Genomic DNA, 14304 nt, shown 5'->3' on the forward strand with positions numbered 1-14304 from the left:
GCAACAGGAAGGGAGGTAGACAAGTTACATGGGTAGGTTTAAATTCTGTTTAGGAGGAGGTGAGTGGAGACAGAACCTGGAACCTCTCTGCCGGATTGGGCAAGATCTGTACCTATTCTTCAAGCCGAGGCCTGGACAGTTGACCTTGACAGCCGTAATGGTGCTGGGAAAGAGGCCAAAGCTATAGATTCTAATCTTGTGAGTGCTTGTAACTTACTCTGTGACGTTCACAAGCTCCTTAACCTGATGTACAATCTTTCAGAAGGGAGTTTATGTAATGATTCTGCGGGTGCCTTCCAAATCAGTATCTCTCTGTCATCTGACTTCAGTTCACCTTTCTAGTTGTTCATTCCACAATTGTTGAGCATTCCTATATGATGAGAACCTTTATCAAAACTGGGCAGCAGAAAGGTGTGGCTATGAAGGCTTTTTTTTTTTAAAGATTGTATTTATTTATTTAGAGAGGGGGAGGGAGAGAGAAAGAGAGAGAGAGAAACACTGATGCATGAGAAACACTGGTTGCCCCTCCTGTGCGTCCTGACCCAGGGCTGTGTGAGAGAAACTTCAATCTGCTGCCTCTCGCACGCCCCTACCTGGGACCTGGCCTGCTATACAGGCATGTGCCCTGACCGGGAATTGAACCAGCGACCCTTGGTTTGTAGGCTGGCGCTCAGCCCACTGAGGCACACCAGCCAGGGCTCTAAGCTCGTTTTATACACTTGCATATTCACTGGGCAGAAGCTCTGTTTTCATCTCTGAACTCAGCCTGGTGTGTGGCACATATACTAACTGCACAAATGAGTGTGTTACATGGACAAATAACCTGTTCTCATACACTGGGAATCAAGATTCTAGTGGTAAATATTATCTTTCAGATTTCCATTGCTAGGAAACAATTAGAAAGTCTCATGAGTTTTAGCTTAACTTCTCAAGGTCTGCAGTTGGTTTCCTGTCCTACCTGTGGAGCCCTGAAAAGCGAATGTCAGCCTACCACGATTTAAACATACCTCTCCCGCCCCAAAACGGAAGGCAGCAGAAACTCAGCAAACAGTGACTAAACAGGAATTCCATGAAAACTTTCTTTAAACTGTGGAGATGTATCTGAAACTATTGAAACTATTTTAAAATATATTGAAAAATATAAAAAATACTGTTATACAATGACTATTACAGAATATCTTTGTACTGCAAATGGTGCTGTTGGAAATTATATAAACTTACTGTGACACTGCTGTTTTATTTGGACTTTTAAATCTTGACTTACTCAGTTATTCCAACGATATGATCAGCTTGTTCAAGGATATAGGCCTATATATCACAGCAGCAAGTATCAGACCAGTCTTTCTGGAATCTCAGAAAATACTTGCCTATTTTAGTGAATAAGCATTTAGTAATGAAGCATTTTGAAAGAATATCTTCCTCCTACACTCCGAAGAAAAAAATGAGACATTGAGTGTCTACTCAAATGGGCCTTGGAGATGAGCTGAAGAATTTTTTGTCCTAAAGTTTTTGCTCTTGCTCTTGTTGGAAAACAATGCCTAAACCAGTCATGTAGACAGAGTGTCTGCAGAGCCCTACAGACATGAAACTCTGCTTATCAGATTCCCTCAGAAAATAGGATGCTGAGCGATAAGGTCATCTGTTGTCCTGCCTCTGTTTAACTGTTCAGCTTTTTAATCAGAGCATTCTTCTCTGCCCTCTCCCTTTTTGTTTTAACAGGAAACCTCCATTTTAGAGGAATATAACATCAATTGGACTCAGAAACTGGGAGCTGGAATTAGCGGTCCAGTTAGGTAAGAGACCTGTGTGCAAACGACGACCAAATGGTTTTCCAAAGGGCCATTTGAAATACATCTTAAATTAGAAGCATTGGGGTGCCAGAAATTTTAAATAGCCTTAATTTAACAAGGAGAGGTATTTATGTTAGGCTCTTTTTCATCTATTTAGAAATATATTTGATCAAATCACATGGTCTGTGACATGGAATTGTTTAAGGTGTTGAGCCTGTGGAGCCCCTGGGAAAGTCTCCAGTAGCCCCCAGAGGCCGTTCTTTCTTTCACAGCCAGGCCTGCGTGGATTGCATGTGGCTCTGGGGCTGAGGCCCAGGGCGGACGGGCGAGGTGCTTCTCTGCCTTTCACCTGCCACCCCTGGGGGCAGGTCTGTCCTGATGCCCTGGACATATTCTTGACCAAAAGTCCAGTCCTCAAAGAACAAACTTACTAAGTTAGTTTTCACTGTTTATTTCAGAAATAAACACAGATTATTTCTGTTTGAATTCTTTTCTACAAATCTAGAGTCTGTGTGAAGAACTCCACCCAAGAACGGTTTGCACTGAAAATTCTTTTTGATCGTCCAAAAGCTAGAAATGAGGTATGATCCAGAATCGCTTTGACTTGCCTAAGTACAGGGCCCAGTAGAAGTAATGCCTGCCTGAGTGTGGTTGGTGGGGTGATGATATGGGTGTAGTAATCTATAGTGTTAATTTGAACATTTCACCTAAAATGTCATAGGGTGTGCTTCTGTGGGATATTGTTATGTTACAGAATTGCATGCTTGTGATTTTATAATAAAAGGGGGCATTATTTGTATTGCCTAAGAATTAGTCTCCAAGTAAGTCAGCTTCTTGGAGAGAGTACACATAGGCATGAAGAAATGTTTAAAAAATTCCAGTTCATACTTACTCACTTTTGCTGTTCATGTTATTACGATAAAGGCCCTACATCTAGCAGCACCAAAGGCTGTTGGCAGAGTGTTTCCTTCAGCCACTTCTTGATCTTTTTCAATTAATGGGATTCTTATACATGGAAGTACTCAGGTTTGCTTCTGCTTTTACTTGCTGGAAAAAGTCCTTGAAAAGTGGAGACAAAATACTAAAAGGAAGGGTCTGATGAAAAGGGTCTTGAACGTGTGCTGCAGGAGGGCTCTAAGGGTGTGTTTCTAGTTTTTAAAAATAGACATTTATTTTAGCCCTGGCTGGTGTAGCTCAGTGGATTGAGCCACAGGCCTGTGAACCAGAGGATCGCAGTTCGGTGCCCAGTCAGGGCACATGCCTGGGTTGCAGGCCAGTTCCCAGCAGGGGATGCATGAGAGGCAACCAGACATTGATATTTCTCTCCCTCTCTCCTTCCCCTCTAAAGATAAATAAATAAAATCTTAAAAAAAATAGACATTTGTTTTAAATTAGCTGGATGTGGTGATGACATGTTAATACTGTGCAGTGAAGTACTTATTCTTTTGCTTATAGATGTATGAATAACACCTGAAATAAAATAAATTACTTGCCAATTTACTTGCTGATAGATAGGACAAGAGAAAGTAGTCCATTGTTGAGGGTTTAATTCACGGAAGAGCACTAAGGAGGTAACCTGGGTGACACTCTCCCTTTAGTTACATCATTCCAGGTGATGAGGCTTTTACTGTAATTAGCTTAGCCCCTTGTGCCTAGTGTGGTCAGTGTTTTAGGGAGGAGAGGAAAGGTTGGCGTCCTCTATGTACAGAAACATCTCCTCTGTTCTCTTTTAAGGTACGGCTGCACATGATGTGTGCCACACACCCAAATATAGTGCAAATTATTGAAGTGTTCGCTAACAGTGTACAGTTTCCTCATGAGTCCAGCCCCAGGTAAGACTGCATGGGGTCATCATCCCATGCCCACCTCTCCATACGTAGGCCAAGGTGTAGTGGGGTCTTCCTCTCTTTCGTGCCCCCCACTCTCTTTCCCTTTCTCCCTGTCTGCCTCCCTCTGATCCTCTTTCTCTTTCTCCTCTTTTTGTTTTGGGAAATTTCAAACACTTGTGAAAGCCGACAGAATTATGTAATGGATCCCCAGGTTCCCAGCCTCGTTGCCAGGCTTGTTTCATCTGTGCCCCACCTACTCTCTTGGCCCCCTGATTATTGCAGTTACTTTCTCTTTTTTAAAAAGGCATGCACGTAATGTGGTATTAAAACAGATTCTATTTCAAATTAGCGAAAGGGGACCAAATATTATTCTAGGCAATGTCTTAGAGGTGGATACAGCAAAAAGCCCTTATTGCTTAGTCTGGCATTCCTTTTCAAGGAAGAAATCAACATTATTCTTTTAGCTGCCAAATGCTTGGCAAGTGCATTGGGTGGCATTCTAAGTCCCTTCCAGGGAATTCCAAATTAAATAAGGCATGTTCTTTGTTGGGGGAATGAAATACTATCATAGCAGTGTGATGGGTAGCAAGAGAGGCAGCCATAAAATATTTTGAGCTTACACCAGAGCGCTGCAGGCTGCAGGCTGGGGAGGTGAGGGGGCTCCCAGAGCAGCTGTGTGGGAGGCAGGACTTGAGGGGGCAGGTAGCCGTTTTCCAGGTAGAGAAAGAAGACAGACTTGCAAAAACAGTGAGAAATGAAGTGGTTATTTCTTGCAACTGTGCTCTGTTGGTGAAAGCATTTGGATGCCGACTGGGAGCATTTATATCAGAGGATGGTCATCAAAATCCAAACGAGTTATTGGACACCATGAGAATTTCTGTTTTTGTGCAGCAGCTGTATAGCCCTTTCCAGGTATCTTGCTGGGTGTGCTGTGGATCACGTGGAAAACTAGTGGGCTGGGTGTGGGGAGTCGATACACCCCCCCACCCCCCAGTGAGTGTGAAAAACCAAGACAGCCCAGGACTCAGCTAAATGACTTGATATCTGTGTCCTGCACATAGCCAAACTCTGGTTTCAGTCTAGCTGTCCTAAAATACATATGCAAAACCTGTCACCAAAAAGATCATCGCCTCTTTAACATAACTAGTAATAACAGGTTAGTATCAAAAGGATCATTGTCTTCAAAACTAATTTTTTTACTCCCATTTTATCTTCTTAGAAAGTGTTATTAGGTCAGGGATATTCCTTATGCATAGTGTTCGGCTGGTAGTGACAGGGAGTCCAACTCAAAGGGGCTTGGAAGGACTAGACTTAGGAAGTAGTTACACGCTGTAGATGAGGTATCTCTTTAGGTTAGCTGCGTAATGTTTCAGTTTTTTTTTTAACTTAACAAAATCAAATGCTTTCAAACAGGGCTCGACTCTTAATTGTAATGGAGATGATGGAAGGGGGAGAGCTATTTCACAGAATCAGCCAGCACCGGCACTTTACAGAGAAGCAAGCCAGCCAAGTAACAAAGCAGGCAAGTTAACCCCGGGTACCAATCAAACTGCCAACAATGTTGGTTAACAAGCACAATTTCATTGGGGGGGGGGAGAAAAGAAAACTTGCAGAAAAGCTCTATTTGATCTCTCATTGCCTGCTTTGTTATGTAATCAGAAAAGATGCCTTGACAGGAGAAATGTGACCCCTTCATGCCTGGGGAGGGGGCTGTGTTCTCACGTGGTTGTCAATTGTCTGTCTGTTATAAGGGTTATAAACAAACTCTGGGATGAAGGTAATCTTAACTAGTTCATAGACTGCTGGTATCTGTAGACACACGGCTCCCAAGCACTGTTGCTGGACTGAGATGAAATGTTGCTGGTACCACCCGAAAGATTGCTTGGTGTAAACATATGTTCTGACAATTGTATACAAGATCCTTTTTACTTATGAATCACCTTTTTCTCATCACATTTTAGTACTGTTCTAAGGTCTTTGTAATTCTGGGTTATTGCTGGTTACAATTGCTCTGTTTTGACATCACATTCTATTGCTGGAGAAATGGTTTATATTACAAATAACACATAACTTCTTGAGGAAGTGAAAAGCTAAATTAAACCCTTAAAGCTTATTTTCAGGTCAAGCAAGCAAGACAGAGAAAAGCAGAAAGCATAGCCCACCACGCTCCTATAAAAAAATCCTTACAAATTTTCCATGAGCTTGTTTGACGCCTCCTTTCTGGAAGGGAGAAACTAGTGTTTGGAATGGTAAGACAATTCCGCACTAAGAATTGAAGAACAGGTACAATTTGCTCTTTCTACTTAACTTTTAAAATTATACCTTGTATTTTTCAAGTATTAGGACCAAAGGGTGAGCTGTGATAATCTTCTATAAAACAAAACCCCTTCACATCTGCCTACACAGGCAACATTTCAACAGGTGGGATGAGCGTATTGGAACATCAGGTGGAAAAATCCAGTTAGCTGCTTCTCGTTTCTCTTGAAGTAGAACTTGGAAGTGGAGCTCCCCGGAGAGGGCAGCCCTCTCTGAGCCACGTTAGTGCCACCGCCCTGCTGGGGGGACCCCGGCCTGGCCTGCGGAAGACTCTGGAGTACTTGGCACGTCACGGATGAATGGGAGTGGAAACATTGCATTCTCCTCCTTTTGTACAGGATCTGACCATCAGTTTATTCTGACAAAGAATCGTTTGACTGTTGCATCTTTCTTTCTCTTTAACAAAATGCAGGTTGCAGGGAAACTAAGCTTATTTCAGTTCTACTTCTTGGTACCAAAAGTTTGACTTAATTTCTGCCTTGAAGTTGAAAACTGACTATAGTCGTCATTGACTTAATTAAGGATCCGTTTTTAACATCCTGAGTTCTCTAAGCCCAGGGGCATCAAAGAGTTGAGTTTTCTAAGACAAGCTCGCCCCACTGTGTCCTCTTCCAGATAGCTCTGGCCCTGCAGCACTGCCACCTGTTAAACATCGCACACAGGGACCTCAAGCCTGAGAATCTGCTCTTCAAGGATAACTCTTTGGTGAGAAGGCTCGCTTTTCTGCATTTTAGTGCGGCCACTCGCAGCGTAGCTCGGCAGTGGGCGTGCGGGGGTGTCCGTGTTTGGAGTGCTCTGGGTCCGTTGGGAGAGGCTTTGGCCACGGTGCTTTAAGCAGCTTATTTTTCCCACTCGTTTCCTTGCTAGAAGCCCAGAGACATAACCCTGGTGTTGATCATTTTGGATGATTCTGGTATGTATTTGTAGGACTAAAGATTCTGGGTATCATTTGGAGGCACATCGGGAAGGGGCTGGAGTCAATATGCTATTATATATTACCTTGAAACTTGACAGTTATATTTGTTAACTCTGATAAGGTGTGTTTCCTCTCCAGTCCTACCCCCTTCCCATGTCCCGTCAAATAAGTTGTTCTGGCAAATAAGTTGTCATGAAGCTGATGTTATGAGTGAAGCAGCACCCTGGGTTGAGAAATAATGGGCTTTAAGCTATAGAGTCAGAACTAAAATCAAAATCTGACTAAGATTTTGATTTTAGTTCTGCCTTTATAAGTTAAAAAGCCAGATTACCTGTGATGGGTAGGAATCACTTACTTTCTATTACTAAAAATAGTTCCTCAATACGAATCATTGTCTCCAGACCTGAGGATGTGCTGCTCATACACTCAGATCTCGACCGGAAACTTGTGAGAACTTGCAGTAACGTGGTTTTGCACTTGGAGTTTCCTTTAATGTCTGCTGAGAACTCTGGAGCGGTGACTCCCATTTATTTTGTTTCAGGATGCCCCCGTGAAGTTGTGTGATTTTGGGTTTGCCAAAATCGACCAAGGTGACTTGATGACACCCCAGTTCACCCCTTATTATGTAGCACCTCAGGTAAGCATGTGCTGTTTCTGCCACAGGGTGTCACTAGGCTGCCTGTGCGCTCACATTTCTTCTACTGAGCAGCCCAGGTCATTGTGTGTTGCAAATGCAAGGGCAGAGCTCAGCTTCAGAAACCTTCGGGCTACTTAATTTGGTATAGGCATTTTACTCTTTTAAAACCAAGCTTACCGAGGAATGATTTATGTATAATACTTCTACTTTAAGTGTAGTTGGTGAGTTTTAACAAATGGGTACTCCTGCGTGATCAGCACCACAGTCAAGGTACGAAACGTTTCCATCCCTTCCAAAGCGGTCTGGTGTGCCTTTCCGGTCAGTCTTCTGGTCAGTCTGCGCCCAGTGCAACCCCTGCCCCGGGCAACCACTGATCTGCTTTCTGTTGTTATTGGTTAGTTTTTTTCTCTTGTAGAATTTCATGAAAATGGAATTCATGTGCCTTTTGTGTTTTATTTTTACTCAGCATGGTTTTGAAATTTGCACTTAGCAGTAATTAATTCCTTTTTATTGCTAAATAAAAGTGTTCTGTTATATGACCAAGGCATGTTTGTCTGTCCGTTCACTGACTGATGGCCATTTTGGGTTGTTTCACATTTTTTTAAAAAAAATGTTATTTATTTTTAGAGAGAGGGGAAGGGAAGGGGAAAGTGGGAGAGAAACATCAGTGTGTGGTTGCTTCTTATGTATCCCCTACTGGGGACTTGGCCTGCAACCCAGGCATGTGCCCTGACTGGGAATCGAACCGGCAACCCTTTGCTTCACAGGCCCGCGCTCAATCCAGTGAGCTACACCAGCCAGGGCGGTTGTTAAACATTTTTGGCCATTATGATTAAAGCTGCTAAGGACATTCAATTATGTTTTGAGAGACACATTTCCCCCCTTAAGTAGTATCTTTTTCCAAAATGGTTGTACCATTCTACATATATACCAGTAGTGTATAAGAGGTCCAGTTGCTTCACATTCTTACCACCAAGTCATGTGTGTTAGTATTTACAATCTTAGCCACTCTGGGACATATGTAGTACTGTTTCATTATGGATTTAATTATCGCATTTTCCTCAAGACTACTGTGGTGGACTATGTTTTCATGTGTTTATTGGTCCTTCTATTAAGAAATAAAGGTACTACATTCTATTGTGAACTATAGCTACAAATCTTTTGCTCTTTCTGTTGGTTTTATAATTGAGACAGAGGAATTTTAATTATATTTTGGGTATAAATTTTTTTGTTGTACATTTTCCTGCTGCTGTAACAAATTGCCGTAAACTTAGTGGCTTAAAGCAGCACACATTTATTACCTTATGGTTTTAAAGTTAGAGGTTCGCACTGGTTCAGGGCGTTGGCAGGAGTGTGTGCCTTCTGGAGGCTCCAGGGGAGAATCCACGTGCTCACCTTTTCAGCTTCTAGAGTCCACCTCACCCGTGGTTTGCGGTCTCCTCCTCCATGTTCAAAGCCAGCGGTGTCGAATCTTCCAGTCTTTATACTGGACCCAGCTGGATAATCCAGGATGATTCCCATCTCAGGATCCTCAGTCAAATCTGCAAAGTCCCCTTTGCCATGTAAAGTTTACACAGTCACAGATTCCAGAGATTAAGACAGGGACAACTTTGAGGGGGCCATTGTTTTGCCTACTACGCAGGTATCATGAATATTTCTCTGAGTTTGGTTTACTTTTCATTTTTTAAAATCTTTTGAATAGCAGAAGCTTTTGATTTGATCAAGTTCAATTCACCTTTTTAAAAATTTTTTGATGGTTAGTACATTTTATTCCTGTCAAAGAGGTCTTTCCATATCCATGGACATGATTTTCTCATGTTTTCTTATTAAAGGCTATAGTTTTAGCTTTTACTTTTCAGACAGTGATTCACTTGAGTTATTTTTCTGAGTGTGTGTAAATGTATCAGAGAAGGGCCAGGTTTCCCCTCCCCTCCACCATGGATGTCAGGTTGTTTCCATTATTTGTTAAAAGACTATCCTTGCGCCATTGAATTACCTTACAGTTTGCTGAAAATCAATCGACCATATATGTGTTGGTCTATTTTAGACTCTATTCTGTTTATTTAATATATACAGGAATGGGCAAAAGTAGGGTTACAAATAATACAAATAAATAATATAATAATAAATAGATAATAATACAAGAATAAATTCTGTGTTTTATGTACTCCACACCAAAGCTACTTCTGCCAACCCCCCTGTGTATACCCTTACAGCACTAGCATCTGGGTCACTGTAGTTTTATAGTGTTTTGACCTCAGGTAGTGTAGTAAGTCTTTCAAATGGATTCTTTTTCAAATTTGTTTTAACTATTCTGGTTCCTTTGCATTTCCCTGTACATTTCAGAATTCACTTTTCTATAACAGGAATTTGGATTTGATTTGGATTGCGTTCAATCTACAGATGAATTTGGAGAGAATTAACATTTTAACAGCCTGACCCATGAGCAAGCTATAATTCTCCATTTGGTTGGTTTTTTTTTTTAAGTTTACTGAGCAATATTTGGGTAGCTTTCAGTGTACAAGTCTTTCACATCTTTGTTAGATTTATTCTTAATATTTTTATAATGTCATAAATGATATTTTTCTTTTCAGTTTAATTACTTCTCTTGTATTCTTCTTATTTAAAAACACTGTTTGGTGGCCACAGATGGAGCTGGGCCTTGTGCACAGAGGCTGTGGGGTGGGTCTTGAGGAAACAGTCAGTGAGTTCCTGATAGAGAGACTTAGGGAACGAACAGCCTCTTTCCAGAGGTCAAGGGTAAGAGAACCTGACTTCTTAGAGACAGCACTGAAGGTGGCCTCGGCAAAGTGGTCCAAGGGGGCAGTGCAGCCTCTGGCTGAGCAGTTGTCAGTACCTGCCATCAGTGGCAGCTTGGAGGACATGAGGCCCAGATGGTAGCAGTGGGCCCAGGTGTTGAGGATGAAGCACCCAGCACAGAACTGCAGCATCCTTTCACTGGAACCGTGCAAGGAGCCACGTGGGGTTTGCCAGTCTGGTTCCCCCAGGAGTCCCACTGCACAGGACAGTGGCAGACTTACCATGATGATGGCCCTGTGGATGGCAGTGCTCATCTCCTTGGGGCTTTGGTACCCAGACCGACATGACTGTTACAGTCCTGATGGCAGCAAGTACTTGGAACCTGGTCTGCTGGTCTGCTTTTACAATGATAAGCATGAGAGTGTCCCCAGGAAAAAGGCAGTGATCTCAGATGCCCTGATGGGTAGGAAGAGGAGAAAAATCTCCTCCAGGGACCGGGTCTTGATGTTCTTGACCTGGGTAAACACTGATAAATGGATGGTTGTAAGAGGGAGACAAAATGTGTTTGAAAGTGTGGTGTTCGTACAGAGTTTTTTTGACTGTTGACTGTCAGTGTTTACCCTTTGTAACCTTCCAGCAGTCCAGCTCCAGTTGTGTGTCATTGGTGTGATTTTCAGTCAATTGTGCTCTTGGTCTGACTCTGACAGGTCCTAGAGGCACAGAGAAGGCATCAGAAGGAGAAATCTGGCATCATACCTACCTCGCCAACACCCTACACTTACAACAAGGTAGGGGATGAAATATTTACCCATTTCGACCTCTTAATATCCCTCTGCAAGAGGAAGCAGCCACACGTGTATTTGGAGTTTTAAGTTTTTGTCTGATGAAAATTAGGTTCTTATCAATTGAACCTTTGCGGCAGGAACCAAGGGCTGTGGTCGCTATAGGTTATTTATTTGTCTAGCTGTACAGTCCAGGGACAACATCTAAAAGACTGGGTTGTCTTTAATTTATTTGTTAAAATCTTCTCTGCATGAATGGATTGGACTCCTGCACGATACCTTATTTTACAGTATTTCTTTTCCTTCTCTTCCTGTTCCACTTTGGGAATCTGATGGTGATCATGAATTAGCATATTCATCAAAATTACTCTGCAGATGAGTAACATTTTGAAAGAATAAACAGTTCATGTTACTTTTGAATGTGCTTATATGTTGGTCAAGATATAAACTTTATATTGGCAACTAAACGAACATTGAATGCTACACTGGCAAATAATTTTTAATTTTAGGTTTTCTTCCTTCCATTCTCCCTTCCTTCCTCCCTCTCTTTTCTTTCTTTCCTTTCTTTCTTTCCCCTTCCCCTCCCCTGACCTCCCCTCCCCCCTCCCCTCCTTTCTTTTCTTTTCTTTTTAGGAGAGAGAGGAAGGGAGAGAGAGAAACATCAATTTGTTGTTTCACTTATTTATGCAATCATTGGTTGCTTCTTGTATGTGCCCTGACCAGGGATCAAACTCACATCCTGGGTGTATCAGGATGACCCTCTAACCAACTGAGCTACATGGCCAGGGCCGGCAAATAAATTTTAATGAAAATATGTAATAAGATATAATTAAAATTTTGAAAATTAAATACATCAACCTTAATTAAAAACATAAAAAAAGGAGTAGGCCAGGAGACTTGCTCTGGTTTTACACTATTTAGTTGCATGATGTTCGTTAGGTCACTTAGTTTGACTCTTAACAGATGACCTTACAGATGGATGACAAGATGTAGTATCAGTTTCCCTATGTGTCAAGTGAGGGATTTGAAGCATTTTTAATATTCCTTTTTACCTCTATAAACTTGTAATGTGTTCTCCAGCATGGGTCCCATCATCTACAAACATCCATGAGTATGATGCCAAAACATGGGTGAGAGTACCTGACACACCCCATTTTCCAGGCTTCCCTCAGAGCCTCTGGGCTTGAGGGAAAGCATGTGACCAGAGTGGTAGGCTCCTTGGGCCCCTTTCTCAGGCGAATATTGCTTTTGTCTTGCAGTGCAAGAGAGGCTTAAATTTAAGCCTCTGAGGACTCAGTTTCCAAGATTGGTGGAGCTGCATTTAACTAAAATAGGAGTCCTTTATTAATAAGTATGCCTTCTTTTTAATTAATAATCATACTGTGACTCCAGGCAGTGGAGTCCCCTTAATACCTATAGACATGGTAGTTCACCAACTACCACTTTGCTTCCTTTCAAAAGCATCTTCCCCAAGACTGGTGCATGGTGTTGCGAATGGGACAGTGAGTCCTTTGTGGCCAAAGGAGTGCTTTTAGACTGCCTGTTCCCCCCTCCAGTGCCTCTCCTTGGTTTGTGTCAAATTGCTGTGGGCTTTTATGAAACGACTTGTGCTACATTATGGGCTGGCCTGCCTGCGCCTCACCTGCTTTATTCTTGCACCCTTCCCCTGCCCGGGTTGACAGAGGATGTGTGTACAACCAGCTGGCCCCTAACTATTCCTCTTTCGGGCTGGGGACAGAGTGGCCTACACCTGCACCCAAGAGTCAGAAGGCGGCTTGGGCCTAAGCAGTGAGGATAAAAGTGGTTGTTCATTTCACCCCAGACCTTGTACGCTGGTGTGTGTATACATAGTGCTGGTGGCATAGAAAAAGGAAGGAGTGGAAGGGTAGATTTCCTGAAACTTCTCCAGCCTCTGTTAAGTGAGTCTTGGGTATATCAGCCTCTGTATGTGTGGACTGGTCCTGGGGGCTTTATTTTGGAGCTGCACCTCTGCTATGAGTGACTGTTTTCTTCTTGCTTTCAGAGCTGTGACTTGTGGTCCCTGGGAGTGATCATTTACGTGATGCTGTGCGGATACCCTCCTTTTTACTCCAAACACCACAGTAGGACTATCCCAAAGGACATGCGGAGAAAGATCATGACAGGCAGTTTCGAGTTTCCAGAGGAAGAGTGGAGCCAGATCTCAGAGATGGCCAAAGACGTTGTGAGGAAGTGAGTCCCTTGGCCATTGGGTGGGGAGGCCGAGGAGGCCTTAAGGTGGTGGAGCACAAGGGAATGTTGAGTAGGAAAAAGTCATGTGTTTGTTTCCCAGCATGTTCCTTCCTGTTTAGCATCACAGACACTTATCCCGGGAGCCTGAGATGAGAGTTCTCAGTGTCCACAACTCAATGAGAATGGAGCTTTGCTCCCTCCTGTTGCTTCCTAGAATTTATCCTTAAGGATGTGAGCCCAGGTCCCTCAGTAGCCAGTGTCTCTGTGAGCATTAATTCAGGACCGTAAACAATAATCTCTACCACCCACATCCTGGCACGTGCTCTCTTGTATGTAAGCCAGTCATTTGCGATGGACGTGACTCCAGGAACTGAACTAGGGGGGCGTTAAGACGATGACAATGCTTTTGGCTTTTAATTCCTTGGCTGCTGTGAGAATACGTGATTGATGGTGTGTCGCCTGGACGCCACTCTCTGGCCACTTCACTGCTAGTTGGTTGCTCTGACATGTATGAAGATGGGAAGGTTTGGAAGAATTAGGGCTATTGAGTAGATGAGGGAGAGTTGCCATTCAGAGGCCTTTAGTAGCTAGAGGACTACATAAGAAGTCACAGCTAAATTTGAAGTATATTTGCTTTTTTTGCCTACATATATGGGAGGCTCAACTGCCTAGGACTTGGGCACTGTTTTGGTATTCCTACTGTTTGGTTTTACTGAGCAGTTTTCTTTTTTTTTGGTTCCAGTTTCTTCATCTGTAACGTGATAAAGACACTCATTAAAGGGGCAGTATCCAGGAACTGTCTCCTGACAGTATAGCCATTTCTCTATGGAGATTATTCCCTTTCCGAAGTGAGCTTGTCCTGCTGGTTAGGCTTCTGTATATATAAACAAGTAAAAGTTTTTTAGGGTAGTGGAGGCAGTGTTTAAATCTTCCCATGCTATTCCCATGCTGTATTCTCAGCTACTTAACCAAAACATCAATATCCCCTAAGTGGTTCTTTGTCACTTCTGTAGAATGTATTTCCTGTTCCTAGAGCAACATCGATTCTTGTCTCATTAATCCC

At 42.7% G+C, this 14304-nt stretch overlaps 1 protein-coding gene across 3 annotated transcripts in view; it reads left to right on the forward strand.

Annotated features, from left to right (window-relative positions):
• MAPKAPK5 (MAPK activated protein kinase 5) overlaps positions 1–14304 on the forward strand; it is a 30813-nt gene that overhangs the window by 6962 nt on the left and 9547 nt on the right. For 2 of the 3 annotated variants that reach the window (XM_037052114.1, XM_037052115.1), the window contains exons 2-9: positions 1720–1793; positions 2296–2371; positions 3525–3622; positions 5033–5141; positions 6551–6640; positions 7393–7488; positions 10956–11036; positions 13054–13241. In XM_037052114.1, the coding sequence (XP_036908009.1) occupies positions 1720–1793; positions 2296–2371; positions 3525–3622; positions 5033–5141; positions 6551–6640; positions 7393–7488; positions 10956–11036; positions 13054–13241 (812 nt within the window). The remainder of the gene's footprint in view (positions 1–1719; positions 1794–2295; positions 2372–3524; positions 3623–5032; positions 5142–6550; positions 6641–7392; positions 7489–10955; positions 11037–13053; positions 13242–14304) is intronic. The other variant, XM_037052116.1, reaches the window with a different exon arrangement.

This window comes from Sturnira hondurensis, unplaced genomic scaffold (genome assembly GCF_014824575.4).
Source record: "Sturnira hondurensis isolate 20B ecotype Veracruz unplaced genomic scaffold, ASM1482457v3 Scaffold0007406, whole genome shotgun sequence".
Taxonomy (NCBI): domain Eukaryota; kingdom Metazoa; phylum Chordata; class Mammalia; order Chiroptera; family Phyllostomidae; genus Sturnira; species Sturnira hondurensis.